The sequence below is a fragment of the Leopardus geoffroyi genome, chromosome B3 (genome assembly GCF_018350155.1).
Source record: "Leopardus geoffroyi isolate Oge1 chromosome B3, O.geoffroyi_Oge1_pat1.0, whole genome shotgun sequence".
NCBI lineage: Eukaryota > Metazoa > Chordata > Mammalia > Carnivora > Felidae > Leopardus > Leopardus geoffroyi.
In genome coordinates this window covers 112,892,759-112,914,633 of record NC_059337.1, presented here as the reverse complement: position 1 = coordinate 112,914,633, position 21,875 = coordinate 112,892,759, and the positions used below count along the sequence as shown (strand labels likewise).

At 35.3% G+C, this 21,875-nt stretch overlaps 1 protein-coding gene across 23 annotated transcripts in view; it reads right to left on the bottom strand.

Moving 5' to 3' along the window:
* The window catches only part of GPHN (gephyrin), a 631,205-nt gene that overhangs the window by 360,945 nt on the left and 248,385 nt on the right, over positions 1-21,875 (bottom strand). For all 23 annotated transcript variants that reach the window (XM_045451302.1, XM_045451293.1, XM_045451291.1 and 20 more), the window contains one exon: positions 2,762-2,819. In XM_045451302.1, the coding sequence (XP_045307258.1) occupies positions 2,762-2,819 (58 nt within the window). The remainder of the gene's footprint in view (positions 1-2,761; positions 2,820-21,875) is intronic.

Genomic DNA, 21,875 nt, shown 5'->3' with positions numbered 1-21,875 from the left:
ATATTTCTATTTAAATATTTCTATTTAAAGATTTCTATTTAAAATAAATACACCCAAGGTGGTAGTATAACTGGTATAATTATCTTGGAAAACAGTTTGACTTCATATAGAAAAGCTGAAAATACACATTACTTAAAACCCAGAAATTCCATTCCTTAGTATATACCTCAGACAAACTTTACACAGGATGCTTTTATAAGAATTTTATAACATCATATCTCATAATAGCTCCAAATGGAAGCAAGCTGAATGCCCACTGCGAAGCGGAAGTCTCAATAATTTGTGGTACAATGGAGTATTTTACAGCAAAAAAACAAAACAAAAAGAACAAAAACAAAACCCTCTAAAATCTTAGCCATAGAAAACACTATGAATAAATCTCATAGTGTTGAACCAAATAAGTAAGGCACAAAATAATTCATTTAAAATTCAAAGAGAAATACAAATATATTATAATATTTAGGGATGTATATAAAAGTAAAACTAAATAAAAGCAAGGAATGGAAAACAATAAAAACTCAGGGTATTAAGTGGAACACATGGGCATAACTGGGCCAGGAATGTATTTGCACTTTATCCCTTAAGCCTTTGGCCAAGCATCCATTGACTATGAGGTGATATATTGTAATTAATAAATACATGCTTAATTCAAACTATGCATGAACTAAATAATAATTTCTGGTGCTAGAAAAATTGTGAAAGATTACCATACCGTATAAAAATTGAATTGTTTCATTAATCAATTATATTTTAATGTTTATTTATTTTTGACACCGAGAGAGAGAGACAAAACATGAGTGGGAGGAGGGGCAGACAGAGAGGGAGACACAGAATCTGAAGCAGGCCCCAGGCTCTGAGCTGTCAGCACAGAGCTCAAAGTGGGGCTCGAACTCACGGACCAGGAGATCATGACCTGAGCAGAAATCGGACGCTCAACCAATTGAGCCACCCAGGTGCCCCTCATTAATCAATTATAATTTAATAATAAACAAACACATATATATTTACTTATACATGTTATATTGTGGATATATTTCAAATTTAAATGCAGTTGTACTATTTAGATATTTAAAATTACTCTGGTATTTGCCAACTAAAATGAACATTACAACTAGATATTTCACATTTCCTATAATTCAAACAAAAAAGATTACATCTGATTTCAGTTGAAAATGCTAATGGTGCCATCAAATAAAAGTTGATGAAATATTTTATAAAAGGTTTTCTTCTGACACTTTAAAAAGCAAGAAGCAATTTCATATTTTTTTATGCCTCAAGCCTCAAACTCTCTGAAGCTGTTTTAGATATAATGCCATCAATTAATTTAAAAAATCATATATTAATGTCATCCATGAATCATGTTTTTTTGAAGGAATTTCTTGAGGGATAACTCTTATAACTCTAAAATTTCAAAAATACAATGAAAAATTACTTCTTTAGAGGAAAATATTAAAAAAATTGGCAATGTTTTTGCTAATTAATTAAGCTAATAAAAAATACATGAATCCTCTAGCTCTTAAATGGGTCAATAGTTTTGGTTCACTGTTATTACCTCATATATCCTTTTAGGTGATTCCACTTACTAGCATGGCCTCAAGCAATTCTTGGATAAGGACAAATCCCATTATCAACAGAAAGATAAAATTATCTTCCTTCTGAATTTCAGGCTGATTTATCCAATGATTTAATGAGTGTTTGGTTATCTGAGAGAGATTTCAAATTATTAAGTCCAAAATTATTCCTCTTTTCTCTCAAATTTATTCCTTATATCTCCTCTTTCAGTAACATAAGCTGGATTAGATCTAAGGTTTCTCCAAACTATTTTATGAATTTATATCAAGTTCGAATGAGTCATTTGACACTTTTTTTTATGCTAGAATGTAATTATTGAATTAGTTCCTGATATTGGCTACACAGAACACCTGACATGTTATAACGAATAGTATATTATTTAATAGAGACCAATTACATTAACAGATTTAAAAATAATGCAAGCAAATTAAAAATAATTTACTAAGATTTGAGTTTATTGAACTCAATTTTGGAAAGTTTGATTAAATCAAGCTTAATGATTTGTTGAGATCTTTACATGTCATTGTTAAGAATTTAACTCAGTACTGTTGCCCTTGACTATTGCTACTCAGTTGTTAAATTTTATTTATGTAACAGATAGTAAGTTCAATTCTCATTGGATTGTAAATTGCTCTTACAGAGCATGTTATGCCACATGTTATGCTAGAAGACTAATAATCCATACGACTTAGTAAAATGTTAAAAACAGAAGAATGCAATAATGATGTGATTTTCAAAGAATAAGGTCAATTTTTCATTTAATGTACTACAAATTTTAAGTCGCAGTTTGCATACTATGTTTTCAATGGAACCAGGAAATATTTTCTAGAAGACTGGTACTATTTATAGTTAGTGAAAGCTTACAGGGAAAACAAATTAAAACAAAATAGAAAGATAATCTGTTATGCATTCTAATGCTTTTATACAGTGTTTAAGTAGATTTTTAACGTAGTTTATAGGAAAGGGTTCTTTTTTGATTTTCCAAATATTTTTCATAGAAATGCACTGATAATGGTAATTGAAATCTATCTGATATATATATATTAATTAAAATAGAATAACTGTGAAATAAATGATATCCTAACACATCCAAAGATCAATAGTACAAAGAAAAAGCAATCCTTCCCCCCACTTCCCTGACCTGTCAAGATATTAAGTCTTTGTAGAGGTGAAAAATGCCATACTATACCTTGATTTCTTCTATTTCATCTGGTACTATCTTGTATGCTGATATAGTCCCGCCCAACCTGAAATTAGGAAAAGAAAATATTCTCAAAACCAGCAATAGCGCAAAAAATATATGGACTATTTCTTCCATTAGCATCAAAATGCCACCAGTAATTGCCCATTGCCCACCCCAGTAACCATGACGTAAAAACAACTTTTTATGCTTAGGTTTTCCATATATTACTTAAAAAGTGGTAGATGATGAATGACTACAAAAAGAGGAAATATTAAGTTATATTTTTAACTATAAGTAAACCTCTCATTGATACTTTTAATGATGCTACCACTTTTACTGACAGATTCTGTCACAACTAAGATGTATGAAGCACTAATAGCAGACATAGTAGTTTCCTTATTGGTTTGTTTTTAATTAACAGAATTTACTTTTTAGAGTACTTCTGAATTTACAAAAAACATTGAGTAGAAAGTAAAGAGATTTATTTCCCAGATTTCCCATCACAGTTTTCCTTGTTGTTAATATCTTAGTGTTGTACATGAGTCACAATTAATGAACCAATAATGATTTTGCTTCTTTTTAAAAATAATGTATGGAGTGCCTGGGTGACTCAGTTGGTAAAGCATCTGACTTCGGCTCAGGACATGATCTCATGGCTCATGGGTAGGAGCCCAGCATCTTGGATCTTTGGTGTTAGCATGGAGCCCTGTGTCTCCCTCTCTCTCTGCCCCTCTCCCACTAGCGCTTTTACTTTCTCAAAAATAAACATTAAAAAAAATAATTTAAACAAGAGTCAGAGAGGTGGGTCCAGCATTGTCCAAAGGAAAGAGATGAGTGTTTTGAGGATTACAATTTAATTCCTAAAATACAATCTTTGTCTTGAGGGAGTGAGGTTATTACATGCCATGTTCACCTGTTTGAAAATTTTTGTTTTTTTTTTGGAAATTAGCTAAGATTTATGTAACGCTTATCATTTGCCAGGCATGTGATGTATCATCTAATTCTTATAACTGTTATCATTGTAAAAACGGGGAAATTGAGACACAGAGTGATCCAGTAATTTTCACAATTGAAGGAGGCAACTGAGATGCACATTAATAGTAAAATATATAACAGATTTCAAATACTTGATACAAAAAAGACTAATTTAAAACAACTGAGTATATTTTAAAACAATATGATGGATATATTGAGTTAAATTGTTATTAAAGTTAACACCATCTACTTCTTTTCAGTTTTTAAAAAGTCACTACTAAAATTTTTAAATTAAAGATAGCTTGCATTTCTTGGCGATTATCATATATCCATCAAATAGGAACTCTAAGTTCTTAAACTCCAAGATTATTTACCTATCATTACTCAGATTCAGTGCTTAAAAAGGAACTTTCTGATTACTTATTTGACTTTATAAGTATCTGAATTTTAGAAAAGAGGGAATCACAAGGCATTTACACACTTTAGATACTTTAGGATATCATCTCCTGTCTCAAAAGTAAATTAATAAATGACATTTTTGGGGCTGCTGGTGATTAAGTGTCTAACTCTTGAGTTTGGCTGAGCTCATGATCTCATGCTTCATGGGTTTAAGCCTCAAGTCAGGCTCTGTGCTGACAGCATGGAGCTTGCTTGGAATTCTCTTTCTCTCTGCCCCTCCTCCACTCATGCGTGCTTGCTTATGTACTCTCTTTCTCTCTCAAATAAATAAATGAACGTATAAAAATGACATTCTGGTTTCCATTAAAAAATAACTTTATCTGACCAAATGAATTTTATTGAAAAGTCTACATTTAAACTCTTTAATATTACTATTTATACTTGCTAATGGAAATAGGGTTCACATCTTGATTTGAGAATTACTTCCTAGATTTAAAGTGCCACAACTGAATGATGAAAACACTCATGACATTTAACTTAATTCATATTATACAATATATATAAGTGATATACCAAAGAAGACCATAGTAAGTAACTGGCAAAAGAGGACGTAGCTACTAAAATGAAAAATTATATAACCATTTTAAAATTTTTTTTAGAGAGAATGTGAGTCAGGGACAGGGGCACGGGGGGAGAAGAGAGAGAGGAGAGAGGAGAGAGAGATGAGCGAGGAGCGAGGAGAGAGAGAAAGAGAGGAGACAGAAAATGAATCTCAAGCAGGCTCCATGCTCAGCATAGAGCCTGATGTGGGGCTCAATCCCAAAACCCTGGGATTATGACCTCAGCTGAAATCAAGAGTCAGACACTCAAGTGACTGAGCCACCCAGATGCCCCTATATAACCATCTGTAAGATGTTTGAAGTAGGCATTTAAAAAATGTTTTCACTGTCAATTATTTAAGTTTTCAAATTAAAAGTTGAGATTGTTGGGATATCAATGAAGAAATTAGAGCAAAAAAACTATTGAAAACTCAAGGACTTCAATTTAGAGTCTTGCAAATAATGGGTTAATAATTTTATTCTTTGAGTTTATGATATGTAATAGATACAATCAAGGGAATGAGGATGCAAAGAAATCACAGTCTTGTATGGAAGCAGATTGAGTAAACAAGTATCTGTAATATAAAGCAGTAAAGTGTCACAATAGAACTAGGCAGAAGTTGAAAGTTTGAAATTATTTCAAAAAAAGAGTTTTTAAAAAATACCTATCACTGTAAAATAAACTGATAATAACACAAGCAGCCCACAACAACTTTTAAATAAATGGCTATTACAGAAATACTTTTGATTCGTTAGTACAATTATGATTCAAAGATGCAGTGTTGATAACAGTTGACTTCTGGAAGAAAAATTAAAAAGTTGCTATGATAAACTTCAATAAACAACTCATTTTCTCTTGATTAATGTTGACTAACAGTACTCAAATACTGCCTTTCCTGAAATCCCAACCTAGGGAAGGTAAACTTCCAGATTAGTATTTCTACATCAGCTCAAATCAATTATAATGGTCTTTTTTTTTTTTTTTAAGTTTATTTACATATTGAGACAGAGAGAGAGAACAAGCTGGGGAAGGACAGAGAGAAAGAAGAGAGAAATCCCAAGTAGGCTCCACACTGTCAGCGCAGAGTCCAACATGAGGCTTGAACTCACAAACTGTGAGATCATGACCTGAGCTGAAAGCAAGAGTTGGACGCTTAACTGACTGAACCACCCAGGCACCCCTCAATCATAATGGTCTTAAATGTTTTAATTTAATTAATTTATTTTTTATTTGAGGGAGAGAGAGAGAGAGAGAGAGATTGAGTGAGTGAGTGGGGAAGAGGGGCAGAGGGAGAGAGAGAATCTTAAGCTCCATGCTCAGCAAAGAGCCTTATGAGGGGCTTGATCCCATGACCCTATGATCATGGACCGAGTTGAAATCAAGGGTTGGATATTCAACTGACTGAGCCACACAGCCACCTCTGGTTTTAACTGTTAAAAAAAGGCAAGTAAAATATGATTTAATATGAACCTACTTGGATTAAAATGGATATGGGAGATACAAATAATATGCATATGAATAGTATGCTGACAAAACAGTAGGATAATTGTATTCTAAAACAAAGGAGACTTGGAGGGCGTCTGTATTATACATAACATAGAGTAAAAAAAAATTTAAGCTGATATAACATCAGAAAAAAAATCTCATAAAAAGAAACAATCTAGAAGTAATTAAAAAAAAAACAAAGAAACAAACAAAAAAACTGAGTCATAAGTGAGTTTAAACAAAGAAAGTTCAGGGGGTGCCTGGGTGGCTCAGTCGGTAAGCGTCCGACTTCAGCTCAGGTCATGATCTCACACTCCATGAGTTTGAGCCCCACATCGGGCTTTGTGCTGACAGCTCAGAGCCTGAAGCCTGCTTCAGATTCTGTGTCTCCCTCTCTCTCTGCACCTCTCCTGCTAATGCTCTCTCTCTGTCTCAAAAATAAATAAAAACATTAAAAAATTTTAAAAATAAAAAAAAGAAAGTTCAAGAATAAACTTACTTCAAACTATCTTTTTTTCCTATTCCACAACTAAAACCAAATTACGGTAACTTCACCATCAATTTTGTCCCATGAACTGATTACTGAAGATACATTTCTATTTTTGTGGCATCAAGAAACATAGCCAGATTTAAAATACTTATAAATTTAGCATACTATCAATATTCCATTGTTACTGCACTCAAGGCAGAATCTTTCCAATTTTCATGTTCTTTCCATTACAATACACTTCTCATTGTTGAAGAAAGACTACACACTAGTAGAGTTCTAACTTACTCTAGTCAATATATAAAAATGGTATTACATTGACAGTGACAGTGGTAATAATAGTACCAACACTACTAGTATTGGTATATTGAGCATTTACATGTATTTACATGTATTTTCTCATTTAACTCCTATAACCTATGACGATTATGAAAAAAATGAGACAAGCAATTTTTTTGAAATTCCCAGAACTAGTAATGGCAGAGCTTGGCTTAAGAACCGAGTTCTAAAATTCATAAGAAGATTGTAAAACTCATATGAAAATTCAAGAGACACACAATAGTCAATCACAAAAAGAAGAAAGTTCGAGGATTCCCACTTGCTGATTTCAAGTTACTAGAAGGCTACAGGAATCAATACAAAGTGGTACTGGTATAAGGACAGACATATAGCAACAGAGTACAACTAAAAGTCCATAAATTAAAGTCACATTTATGGTCATCTGGTTTTTGTTTTCCTTTTTGCCATGGAAAATACATGTAATAAATTTGCATTTTAACATGTATGATTCAGTGATGTCAATTGCATTCACAGTGATATGCAACTGTCATTACTATTTCCAAGCTTTCTATCACATAAGCAGAAAATCTATAACTATTAAGTAATTGATGTCCCATTTTCTCCAGATTTTTTATGAATTCGACTACTTTAAGAACCTCATATAAGTGGAATCATAAAATATCTGTCCTTTTGTGTGTGGCTAATTTCACTCCGCATAGTGTTTTCAAGCTGCATCCACATTGTAGCATGTATCAAGAACCACTTTATTCCTTTTAATGACTAATATCTCATGATGCATATACACTACATTTTATCTATTCATCTGTTAGTGAACACTTAAAATTGTTCCAATTTTTTTGTTATTATGAATAATGCTGCAACCAACATTGGAATATAAGTATCTGAGTCTCTCTTTTTAATTCTTTTAGGTATATACCTAGGAGGTGGAAATGCTCAGTCATATGGTAACTCTAAGTTTAGCACTCAAGCACTGCCAAACAGTTTTTCACAGTGGCTATACCATTTTACGTCACCAACAGCAATGTGTGAGGGTTCTAATTCATGCTTACCAACACTTGTTATTTTTATCTTTGTGTGTTTTTAAATTTATTTTTCAAATGTTTATTTATTTTTGACAGAGAGAGAGAGAGACAGAGAGAGACAGAGCATGAGCGGGGGAAGGGCAAAGAGAGAGGGAGACAGAATCCGAAGCAGGTTCCAGGCTCTGAGCTGTCAGCACAGAGCCCAACGCAGGGCTTGAACTCACAGACCGTGAGATCATGACCTGAGCCGAAGTCGGACACTCAACCGACTGAACCACCCAGGCGCCCCAGTGTGTGTGTGTGTGTGTTTTTTAATGGCCACCCTAATAAGTATAAACTGGTAATTCTTTGTAGTTTTGACTTGTATTTCCATAACAACTAGTGATGTAGAGCATCTTTTCAGATGTTTGCTGGCCATTTGTTTATCTTCTTTGGAGAAGTATCTGTATTCAGGTCCTCTGGCCATTTCATTCACATTGGGTTGTCTTTTTGTTATTTAGCTGTAGTTCTTTACATATTCTGGATATTAAATGCTATCTAATATACGATTTCCAAATATTTTATCTCTTTCATTTTCTTTTTTTTTTTAATATGAAATTTATTGTCAAATTGGTTTCCATACAACACCCAGTTCATTTTCTATCTTGATAATGTCTGTTGACGTACTAAGGCTTTTAATTTTGGTTAAGTCCAATTTATCTTTTTTTTTGTTGTCGTTGCTAATGTTATTGGTCTCGTATATAAAAATCCATTATCACAGAAACAGTAATTCAAAAGGATACATGCATCCCTATGTTTACTGAAGCATTATTTACAACAGCCAAATTATGGAAGCAACCCACATGTCCATCAAAGATAAATGGATAAAGATGTGGTATATATACAATGGAATATTATTCAGCCATAAAAAAGAATGCCATTCACATAGAGCTAGAGAATATACTGCTAAGAGAAATAAGTCAGAGAAAGACAAATACCATATGATCTCACTCAAGTGTAGAATTTAAGAACTAAAATAAATGAACACAGGAGAAAAAAGAGATAAACCAAGAAATAGACTCTTAACCATCGAGAACTGAGGTTTACTAGAGGGGAGGTTGGGGGTGGTGGTGAAATAGGTGATGGAGATTAAAGAGTACACTTAACATGATGAAAAACAAACATCCGTTGCCAAATCCAAGATCATCGAGCTGTTCTAGCAGTATTTGTTAAAGAGACTTTTCTTTCCCAAAGCTGTTGTTACAACTTTGACTTAGCATCCTTGTCTAAAATCAATTTCCCATACATATATGGATTTAGTTCTGGTTCCTCAATTCTATTCCACTGGTCTATAGGTCTATTTTATAACAGTGCCACACTGTTTTGATTTTGGTAACCTTTGTAGTGAGTTTTGAAATTGGGAAACATTCTCCAATTTTGTTCTTCTTTTACGTAATTGTTTTGGCTGTTTGTGGCCCCTTGTAATTTCATAATTTCAGGTATGGTTTTCTCATTTCTATTTTTAAAAGGCTGTTTGAATTTTGATAGGGTTTACACTGAATCTGTAGATCACATTGACTAGTACTGATATCTTAATAATATGAAGTCCTCCAATCCATGAACATGGGATGACTTTTCATTTCTTTAGCTAATCTTCAGTTTTTTCAGCAGCTTTTGTAATTTTTCACTGTACAAGTCTTTTATTTCCTAGGTTAAATTTATTCCTAGACATTTTACTTTTCAGAGAGCATTTTAAAAGGAATTGCTTTTAATTTCCTTTTCAGATTGTTTATGCTGGTATATAGAACTGCGTAATTTTTGTGTTCTTCTACCCTGCAATTTTAGTGGACTCTTTTGTTGGCTATAACTTTTTTTTGGATTCCATAGGATATTCTATATACAGAATCAGAGTTAACTGTGAATAGCAATAGATTTACATTTTCTTAAACAGTATGGATGTCTTTTATTTCTTTTCCATGTCTAAATGCTTTGGCTAGAACTTCCAATGCAGTGTTCAATATCAGTGGTGAAAATAAACACTCTTGTCTTGTTCCTGGATTTAAAAGAAAAGTTTTTCCGTTTTTCACCACTGAGCATGTTAGATGTGTTTTTCATGTCTTTTGTCATGTTAAGGAAGTGCCCTTCTACTCCTAGTTTTCAAAGTATTTTCATCAAAAAAGGGTGTTAGATTTAAAATTTTTGTTAAATGCATTTTGTGTCAAATGAGATGATGATGTGGGTTTTTTTTTTCCATTCTTTAATGTGTTGTATTACAGTGATTTTATTATATTGAACTATTCTTGAATTCCTGTGATAATCTTATTTGGTCATGGTGTATAATCCTTTTGATGTTGAATTCAGTTTCCTAGTATTTTGAGTATTTTTTGTATCTATATGTATTCATAATGGATACTGGTCTGTAATTTTCTTTTCTTGTGATGTCTTTTTCTGGCTTTTGTATCAAGGTTATGCTGGCCTCATTACAGATGTTCTATCCTCTTGAATTTTTTGGAAGATGTTGAGAAGCACTGGTGTTAATTCTTCTTTAAGTGTTTGGTTTCATTCACAAGTAAAGTCATCTGGTCCTACATGTTTCTTTGTTGGGAGGTTTTTGATTACTGTTCAATCTCTTTATTTGTTATAGATCTGCTGATATTTCCTATTTCTTCTGTCAGTTGAGGTAATTCACATGTTTCTTGGAATCTGTCTATTCATCTAGGTCATCAATTTATGGGCATACAATTATTCACAGTATTCTTTATAATCCTTTTATTTTTGAAAGTTGGTAGTAATATTCCCACCTTCATCTCTGACTAGCTTTTGTATCTTCTCTTTTTTCTTAGTCAAACTAGCTAAGATTTTCTTAATCTTTTCAAAGAACAAACTTTTGGTTTCATTTTCTCTGTTGTTTTTCTATTCTTCTGTATTTCATTTGTCTCCATCCAAATCCTTATCATTTTCTTCCTTTCTCCCTTTTCTTTTTCCCTCTTTCTATCCTTGCATTATTGCCTTATCTTGTGTTTAGCTGATTTTTTTCTTTTTCTTTGTAATGAATTACAGTAAAAGCTTGATTACAAATAACATGTTCTGTGAGTGTTCTGTAAGATGAGCAAACATTTCTAATAAATTTCAAATTAATAAATGAGTGATGTCTTATGAGTAGTATATGATACTGAATGTCACATGATCACAACTGAGGCAATGGTTCTTGAAATTTGCTTTGATGTACAAGCATGTCTCCACAACAAATTATGTTTGGAAACCAAGGTTTTACTGTATTTTGATTCCTTTGTCATTTTATGTTATGTATCTTTTAGATATTTTCTTTGTGGCTTTCATGAGGAATATATTTAACTTCCTAAATTTATAACAATCTGGTTGAATTAATAACTTCAATAGCATAAAAAAAAAAACAACTCTGCTACTCTATACCTCTATCCTCGTCCCACTCTTATGTTGTTGTCACAACTGTGTTTGCTAGTTTGGGGTTTAGTTGTCACTTCTTTTCTAGTTCTTCAAGGTATAAAGTTAGCTCATTCATTGGAGATATTTCTTCCTTTCTAATGATGGCATTTCTAGCTATAAATATCCCTCTGAACAGTGCTTTCACAGCATCTCATGAATTCTGGTATGTTGTGTTTTGTTTTCACCTGTCTCAAAATATTTTACTAATGACTACTTTTTGAACCACTGGTTAAGAATGAATTACTTAATTTTCACATACTGTCAATTTTCTAGTTTCCCCCCTTTGTTAATTTCTAGCTTCATCCCATTGTGGTCAGAGAAGATACTTTATATGATTTTAATCTTTTTAAATTTACCGAGACACCTTTTGGTAGCCTAACATTTGCTTTATTATGTAAAGTGTTCCATATCTCTTTTTGTATGTTGTCAACAATTGCCTATTGAAGCATAACTATGCCTGGCTTTCCTAACTTATTTTAAGTATTAAGTATGATAATTCATTAATTTTCTTAATACAGATTTCTTTTAAAAGTTTTAATTATATGACTTTTCTGAATGAAATAGTCTACTACCTATGTAATAAAATAAAGAAATATTTGATAGTGGTTATTGCCATAAGTGAAACCATTCCAGAAAAAAAAAAAAAGGTCCAAATTTATTGGTAATAGTGATGTTCAAAGGTAATTCAGAGTTGCTCTGAAATATTTTAATTTTCTGTCCCTACCTAAAATCTGCTTCTCCTTTACTTTTCTCCAATTTTTGCTGTAGTAAATATTACTTCATCCAGAAGTCCATGTCAGAATTGTGGAAATATTCTTGGATGTCTTCCTCTTAGTCCCTACAACAATTAGTAACTGAGTCATATTTCTACTTAGCTTAATTTATCTTGAAAATACTTATTCCTCTACTTCCAGATTGTTATTTAAGAGTTTATAATTTCTGGGGCGCCTGGGTGGCTCAGTCGGTTGGGCATCTGACTTCAACTCAGGTCACAATCTCATGGTCCGTGAATTCGAGCCCCGCGTTGGGCTCTGGGCTGATGGCTCAGAGCCTGGAGCCGGCTTCCGATTCTGTGTCTCCCTCTCTCTCTGCCCCTCCCCCGTTCATGCTCTGTCTCTCTCTGTCTCAAAAATAAATAAACGTTAAAAAAAAAATTAAAAAAAAAACAAGAGTTTATAATTTCTAACCATAGTTTTAACAGTATCCTTATCATAGATGCACCAGTCAGACCTTTCTAAAATGTAATTTTTGTCATGTTGCATCCTTATTTTATATTTAATATCTTAAGTTTGATGAAACAACTCCCTTTGTAACCCAATTTTTGACTCCATTTTTTTTTCTCATTTCCTGTTACACTCTCACAGCCTCTTTATTCTAGCCATGCACAATTATCAGTAGTTTCATTAATGCATTAGGCATTCCCTTGCCTCTTTGTCTTTGTATTATCCCTAAGCTGAAAGCCCTTCTGCATCCCTGAAACTCCTAATCATCCTTCAGGAGCAAAATATCACTTTCACAGGATTTATCTAGATTCTAGAATCAGAGATATGCTCTTTTTCTACTATAAGTAGTACCTTACTCTTACCTGCATTCTGGGATTTATTGTTGTTGTTGTTGTTGTTGTTATATTTATTATTTACCCAGAGATCTATATTTCCCATTAGATTAGGAAGGTACAGATTACATTTTGAGTTAGTTTTGTAACTGACACACAGTGGTCACTTAAAGCTTGGTAAAAATGTTCAATAAATTAATGAATGATGAAAATGTTAACCACACTCTTCAGGGAATCCTTTGTTAAAAGCAGTATCTCCATTTTAATATTTTTTATCATACATTTTTGGTACACACAATGTGGTGTAAACTGACTTCTTTTATAAAATAATTCTTAGATGTCTTAGTTTGAGCAGTATTCTACTCTCAGAGCTTTCAGATTGACAGAAGAAGTAGGAAATGTTCAGTGATTTTAAAAGAAGCCAAACTATTGCTTCATACATTAATATTAATGAATTAGCCTTATGTAGACAATATTCTAAAAATATCTGTGCATAGGGCTTGGTTCTCTCTATTTTAGAAGTTATCAGATGTCACTTAAACATTAAGTAAGGTTAATCTTTTTTCCTCCCAGGGAGATCATGTTATCTAAATGATGCTAAAGATTATGATCCCATTGGAAAACTTCTATCAGATATAAAAGGGAGACTACTAGACTTATGTAACATACACGCATATCCAACAAATTCCACAAGTGGTTATTTTAGTCTATTTTTATCCTATGCTTAAGGCCCTGTGGTACTCAATAAAGTCCTAGCACTAGCTCTAATTAAAATTCAAATCTAAAATTGTTACAAGAAATTATATCTCCTAATAATGTGGCTTATCACTGGTTTAAGATTTACAGTGTTAAGACAAAAAATGGTAAAATTATCAAATCAAGAAACTGGATGTCCCTTCATTCAATTATATTTCTGCCACTGATTTGTCATAAATATTTCATTCAACAATTATTTCTTTCTCATAATACTTTTTGATTTCTTAAAGTTATCTTAAATGCTATAAATCACCATATGCCTCAAATAAATATAAATAATACAAATATAAAATCACCAGGTGCCTCAAATAAAGAGCAATTTTTTAATTAAAAAACACAAAAAAACCCACATTCCTCTAAAAAGGAAAGTATTAAACAGTGTCTAGGTCTAACTATAATCAGTCATACATAATGTAAAATGCTACTATATGCATCAATCTTTCAAAATATGGTTTCTTGGGAGAGAAGTCCATAAATCAACAGTTCTCTAAATTTTATTCCATTAGGGGAAGAAGTTTTAGGTTTTAATATCACAATTTCAGTGACATTCAGAGAAAAGGCATGCTTTAAGAAAAAGGTGTAATATCTGAGCAGATCTGGAAATACAACAGTATAGAAGCAAACCATCTTTCAAATTTTCATAGACTCTAAAGAAGTACACTTTGTGTCATTTTGAAATACAGCTAAATTTCTAAATATGCTGTCAAATAGAGGAAAACAAAAACCAACCTGGAAAGTGGATGCATGCTAACAGCACAAAGGAAGGAACTCTGGTCTGCTCTTATTTGAACAATAACATAACTATGTAAAGCAAATATTAAATCAAGCAGATAGCAATAAAAGTTAGGTTAGGTAAAATTGTGTTCAATAACTTTGAAAATTCCCATGTGAGTATCAAATAATTGACTAAATATCTCATTGTGTGGTACGTGTGGAATACCTGACTTTTTTTTCATTTTTTTAAAATATGAAATTTATTTTTAAATTGGTTTCCATACAACACCCAGTGCTCATCCAAAAAGGTGTCCTCCTCAATACCCATCACCCACCCTCCTCCCTCCCACCCCCCACCAACCCTCAGTTTGTTCTCAGTTTTTAAGAGTCTCTTATGTTTTGGCTCTCTCCCTCTCTAACCTCTTTTTTTTTCTTTTTTCTCCCCCTCCCCCATGGTCTTTTGTTAAGTTTCTCAGGATCCACATAAGAGTGAATACATATGGTATCTGTCTTTCTCTGTATAGCTTATTTCACTTAGCATCACACTCTCCAGTTCCATGCATGTTGCTACAAAAGGCCATATTTCATTCTTTCTCATTGCCAAGTAGTATTCCATTGTGTTTATAAACCACAATTTCTTTATCCATTCATCAGTTGATGGACATTTAGGCTCTTTCCATAATTTGGCTATTGTTGAGAGTGCTGCTATAAACTTTGGGGTACAAGTGCCTCTATGCATCAGCACTCCTGTATCCCCTGGGGAAATTCCTAGCAGTGCTATTGCTGGGTCATAGGGTAGACCTATTTTTAATTTTTTGAGGAACCTCCACACTGTTTTCCAGAGCGGCTGCACCAGTTTGCATTCCCACCAACAGTGCAAGAGGGTTCCGGTTTCTCCACATCCTCGCCAGTATCTATAGTCTCCCGATTTGCTCCTTTTAGCCACTCTGACTGGCGTGAGGTGATATCTGAGTGTGGTTTTGATTTGTATTTCCCTGATGAGGAGCGACGTTGAGCATATTTTCATGTGCCTGTTGGCCATCCAGATGTCTTCTTTAGAGAAGTGTCTATTCATGTTTTCTGCCCATTACTTCACTGGATTATTTGTTTTTCGGGTGTGGAGTTTGGTGAGCTCTTTATAGATTTTGGATACTAGCCCCTTGTCCGATATGTCATTTGCAAATATCTTTTCCCATTCCGTTGGTTGCCTTTTAGTTTTGTTGATTGTTTCCTTGGCAGTGCAGAGCTTTTTATCTTCATGAGGTCCCAATAGTTCACTTTTGCTTTTAATTCCCTTGCCTTTGGGGATGTGTCAAGTAAGAAGTTGCTGCGGCTGAGGTCAGAGAGGTTTTTTCCTGCTTTCTCCGCTAGGGTTTTGATGATTTCCTGTCTCACATTCAGGTCCTTTATCCATTTTGAGTTTATTTTTGTGAATGGGGTGATAAAGTGGTCTAGTTTCCATCTTCTGCATGTTGCTGTCCAGTTCTCCTAGCACCATTTGTTAAAGAGACTGTCTTTTTTCCATTGGATATTCTTTCCTGCTTTGTCAAAGATTAGTTGGCCTTACTTTTGTGGGTCTAGTTCTGGGGTTTCTATTCTATTCCATTGGTCTATGTGTCTGTTTTTGTGCCACTACCATGCTGTCTTGATGATTATAGCTTTGTAGTAGAGGCTAAAGTCTGGGATTGTGATGCCTCCCGCTTTGGTCTTCTTCAAAATTACTTTGGCTATTCAGGGTCTCTTGTAGTTCCATACAAATTTTAGCATTGCTTGTTCTAGCTTCGAGAAGAATGCTGGTGCAATTTTGATTGGGATTGCATTGAATGTGTACATAGCTTTGGGTAGTATTGACATTTTAGCAATATTTATACTTCCAATCTATGAGCATGGAATGTTTTTCCAATTCTTTATATCTTCTTCAATTTCCTCCATAAGGTTTCTATAGTTTTCAGCATACTGATCTTTTACATTTTTGGTTAGATTTATTCCTAGGTATTTTATGCTTCTTGGTGCAATTGTGAATGGATCGGTTTCTTTATTGGTCTTTCTGTTGCTTCATTATTAGTGTATAAGAATGCAACTGATTTCTGTAAATTGATTTTGTATCCCGCGACTTTGCTGAATTCATGTATCACTTCTAGCAGATTTTTGGTGCAGTCTATCGGGTTTTCCATGTGTAATATTATGTCATCTGCAAAAAGTGAAAGCTTGACTTCATCATTGCCAATTTGGATGCCTTTGATTTCCTTTTGTTGTCTAATTACTGATGCTAGCACTTCCAACACTATGTTAAACAACAGCGGTGAGAGTGGACATCCCTGTCGTGTTCCTGAACTCAGGGAGAAAGCTCTCAGTTTTTCCCCATTGATGATGATATTAGCTGTGGGCTTTTCATTAATGGCTTTTATGATGTTTAAGTATGTTCCTTCTATCTCGACTTTTTCGAGGATTATTATTAAGGGTGCTAAATTTTGTCAAATGCTTTTTCTGCAGCTATTGACAGGATCATATCGTTCTTATCTTTTATTAATGTGATCTATCACATTGATTGATTTGCAAATGTGGAACTAGCCCTGCAGCCCAGGAATGAATCCCACTTGATCATGGTGCATAATTCTTTTAATATGCTGTTGAATTCGATTTGGTAGCATCTTATTGAGAATTTTTGCATCCATATTCATCAGGGATATTGGCCTGTAGTTCTCTTTTTTTGCTGGGTCTCTGTCTGATTTGGGAATCAAAGTAATGCTAGCTTCATAGAATGAGTCTGGAAGTTTTCCTTTCATTTCTATTTTTTGGAACAGTTGAGAAAGATAGGTATTAACTCTGCTTTAAATGTCCAGTAGAATTCTCCAGGGAAGTCCTCTGGTCCAGGACTCTTATTTGTTGGGAGATTTTTGATGACTGATACTATTTCTTCCCTAGTTATGGATCCGTTTAAATTTTCTGTTTCTTCCCGTTTGAGTTTTGGTAGTGTGTGGATGTTTAGGAATTTGTCCATTTCTTCCAGGTTGTCCAGTCTGTGGGCATATAATTTTTCATAGTATTCTCTGATAATTGCTTGTATTTCTGGGGGATTGGCTATAATAATTCCATTTTCATTCATGATTTTATCTATTTGGGTCATCTCCCTTTTCTTTTTGAGAAGCCTGTCTAGTGGTTTATCAATTTTGTTTATTTTTTCAAAAAAACAACTCTTGGTTTCATTGATCTGCTCTACAGTTTTTTTAGATTCTATGTTGTTTATTTCTGCTCTGATATTTATTATTTCTCTTCTTCTGCTGGATTTAGGCTGTGTTTGCTGTTCTGCTTCTATTTCCTTTAGGTGTGCTGTTAGATTTTGTGTTTGGAATTTTTCTTGTTTCTTGAGATAGGCCTGCATTGCAATGTATTTACCTCTCAGGACTGCCTTTGCTGCATCCCACAAGGTTTGGATTGTTGTATTTTCATTTTCATTTGTTTCCATATATTTTTTAATTTCTTCTCTAATTGCCTGGTTGACCCATTCATTCTTTAGTAGGGTGTTCTTTAACCTCCATGCTTTTGGAGGTTTTCCAGACTTTTTCCTGTGGTTGATTTCAAGTTTCATAGCACTGTGGTCTGAAAGTGTGCATGGTATGATCTCAATTCTTGTACACTTATGAAGGGCTGTTTTATGACCGATTATGTGATCTACCTTGGAGAATGTTCCATGTGCACTTGAGAAGAAAGTATATTCTGTTGCTTTGGGATGCAGAGTTCTAAATGTATCTGTCAAGTCCATCTGATCCAATGCATCATTCAGGGCCCTTGTTTCTTTATTGAATCTGTGTCTAGATGATCTATCCATTGTTGTAAGTGGAGTATTAAAGTCCCTGCAATTACCACATTCTTATCAATAAGGTTGCTTATGTTTGTGATTGTTTTTATATATTTGGGGGCTCCCGTATTCGGCGCATAGACATTCATAATTATTAGCTCTTCCTGATGGATAGACCCTGTAATTATTATATAATTCCCTTCTTCATCTCTTGTTACAGCCTTTAGTTTATAGTCTAGTTTGTCTGATATAAATATGGCTACTCCAGCTTTCTTTTGACTTCCAGTAGCATGAAAGCTAGTTCTCCATCCCCTCACTTTCAACCTGATGGTGTCCCCAGGTCTAAAATGAGTCTCTTGTAGACAGCAAATAGATGGGTTTTGTTTTTTTATCCATTCTGATACCCTATGTCTTTTGGTTGGAGCATTTAGTCCATTTGCATGCAGCGTTATTTGAAAGATATGGGTTTAGAGTCATTGTGATGTCTGTAGGTTTCATGCTTGTAGTGATGTCTCTGGTACTTTGTAGTCCTTGCAACATTTCACTCACAGAAGCCCCCTTAGGATCTCTTGTAGGGCTGGTTTAGTGGTGATGAATTCCTTCAGTTGTTGTTTGTTTGGGAAGACCTTTATCTTTCTTTCTATTCTGAATGACAAACTTGCTGGATAAAGGATTCTTGGCTGCATATTTTTTCTGTTCATCACATTGAAGATTTCCTTGCATTCCTGTCTGGCCTGCCAAGTTTCAGTAGATAGATCTGTCACTAGTCTTACCGGTTTCCCTTTATATGTTAGAGTGCATTTTTCCCTAGCTGCTTTCAGAATTTTCTCTTTATCCTTGTATTTTGCCAGTTTCACTATGATATGTTGTACAGAAGATCAATTCAAGTTACATCTGAAGGGAGTTCTCTGTGCCTCTTGGATTTCAATGCCTTTTTTCTTCCCCAGATCAGGGAAGTTCTCAGCTATGATTTGTTCAAGTACACCCTCAGCCCCTTTCTCTCTCCCTTCCTCCTCTGGAATCCCTATTATATGGATATTGTTGCATTTCATTGCATCACTTGGTTCTCTAATTTTTCCCTCATACTCCTGGATTTTTTTATCTTTTTCTCAGCTTCTTCTTTTTCCATAATTATATCTTCTAATTCACGTATTCTCTCCTCTGCCTGTTCAATCTGAGCTGTGGTCACCCATATTTTATTTTGCACCTCATTTATAGCATATTTTAGCTCCTCCTGTTTCTTAGTCCCTTGATCTCTGTAGCAATAGATTCTCTGCTGCCCTCTATACTTGTTTCAAGCCCAGCGATTAATTTTATGACTATTATTCTAAATTCTTGTTCCATTATATTGCTTAAATCGGTTTTGATCAATTTGTTAATTGTCGCTACCTCCTGGAGTTTCTTTTGAGGAGAATTCTTCCATTACGTCATTTTGGATAGTCTCTAGAGTGGGGTGGAACTGCAGGGCACTTCCCCTGTGCTGTCTGGAGTAACTTGTTTTGGTGGGCGGGGCTGCAGTCAGACCCCCCCACTGCTGGGGCCACAGTCAGACTGGTGTGTACCTTATCTTCCCCTCTCCCAGGGGCAGAACTCACCGTGGAGTGGTAGGGCTACTTGCACACTGCCAGGCTTGTGGTGCTGCTTCTATGGGATCTGGCGTATTAGCCAGGGTGGATCTGCAAGGTGCACAGGGGTGGGAGGGGCAGGCTTAGCTCACTTTGCTGTGGTGGTCCCCTGAGGGAGGGGCCCTGCAGCACCGGGAGGGGGGCAGGCAGACCCGTCGGAGGGACTGATCCACAGAAGCACAGCATTGGGTGTTTGCACAGTGCAAGCAACTACGGTGACAGAAACTGGTTCCCTTTGGGATTTCGGCTAGGGGATGGGAGAGGGAGATGGCGCTGGCCAGCGCCTTTGTTCCCCGTCAAGCTGAACTCTGTCTTCTGGGGCTCAACACCTCTCCCTCCTGTTGTTCTCTCGCCCTCCTGCTCTCCGAGCAGAGCTGTTAACTTATAACATTCCAGATGTTAAGTCCCACTGGCTGTCAGAACTCACACAGTCCAGCCCCTCCGCTTTTGCAAGCCAGACCCGGGGGCTCTCCCTTGCTGGGCGGGCTGCCCCTCCACCGCCCCGGCTCCCTCCCACCAGTCTGTGTAGCGTGCAGTGCCTCTCTGCCCTTCCTACCCTCTTCCATAGGCGTCTACGCTTGGCTCCAGACATTCCATTCTGCTACCTGATTTTTTTTTAAAGGAAAAAATATATAGGTACAAAAAATTAAATTCATATTATAAAAATGTCTAAGGGCTCTTGTGTTGCTCAGTCAGTTGAATGACTTTGGCTCAGGTCATGGTCTCATGGTCTCATGGTCTTATGGTCCATGGGTTCGAGCCCCGAGTCATGGTCTGTGCTGATAGCTTGGAGCCTGGAGTCTCCTTTGGATTCTGTGTCTCCCTCTCTCTCTCTGTCCCTCCCCTGCTTGTGTGCTCGCTCACTCCCTTGCTCTCTCTCTCTCTCTCTCTCTCACAAAAATAAATAAACATTTCATGCTCATGGACTGGAAGAACAAATAATTAAAATGTCTATATTACTCAAAGCAATCTACACATTCAGTGCAATCCCTATCAAAATACCAACAGCATTCTTCACGGAACTAGACAAACTAGACTGACAAACTCTTAGCCAGACTAAAAAGAGACAGAAGACTCAAGTAAAATAAAAATTTAAGAAAAGACATTATCACTGATGCTACAGAAACAAAAAGAAACATAAGAAACTATTAGGTACATTTATACGCCAACAAATTGGGTAATATAGAAGAAACACATAAATTCCTAGAAAGGTACAGTCTACCAAATCTGAATCATGAAGATTAGAAAACCTGAACAGACCTATGCTGATTGAATCATAAGTGAAAAATCTCCTAAGAAAAAGAGCCCAGACCAGATGACTTCACTGGTGAATTCTACCAAACCTTTAAAAAATAATTAACACTAGAGGAGGAGTTAAGATGGAAGAGTAGTAGAGGCGCCCTGAGCTTTTCTCATCCCTAGATCAACATCAAATCATTCTGAACACCTAGAAAGTTGATTTGAGGACTAACACAATAATCTGCAAAATTTGAGCGACAGATCTTGGCAGGTATGCAGTGAAGAGGGGTGATCTGGGGGGAGAAAACTTGCAGTGCCAGAGGATAGGGAGCTGTTTTTGAGCAGAGAGGACAAAGAGAGAAAGAGAAAGGGGGGACAGAGTGCAGCATGCTGGGATTGTGCAAGAAAAGCACTCTCCCTGAAAAGAGCTAGAGAGAAAGAGTGAAACCACTCGCAGAGGACTGAACAAGAAATCTGTTCCACAAAACCACTGGAAAAAGGAGTGGGTTTCACCACGGCCAGTTTGTTGTTAACAGCGGAGCACAGTCTTGTCTGAACTTTTGAGCTCAGTGCCTGGAGATGCTCTGATGAGGAAGCCTGGCAAATTCCAGGAATGGGCAGTGCAGTCTGAGGGGCCCCTATACCACATGGGGAGAGTGGTTTCTTTGCTTAAGAGTACATTTGGTAGAGGCTAGATGGCCTGTGGGCAAAAGTCCTGGC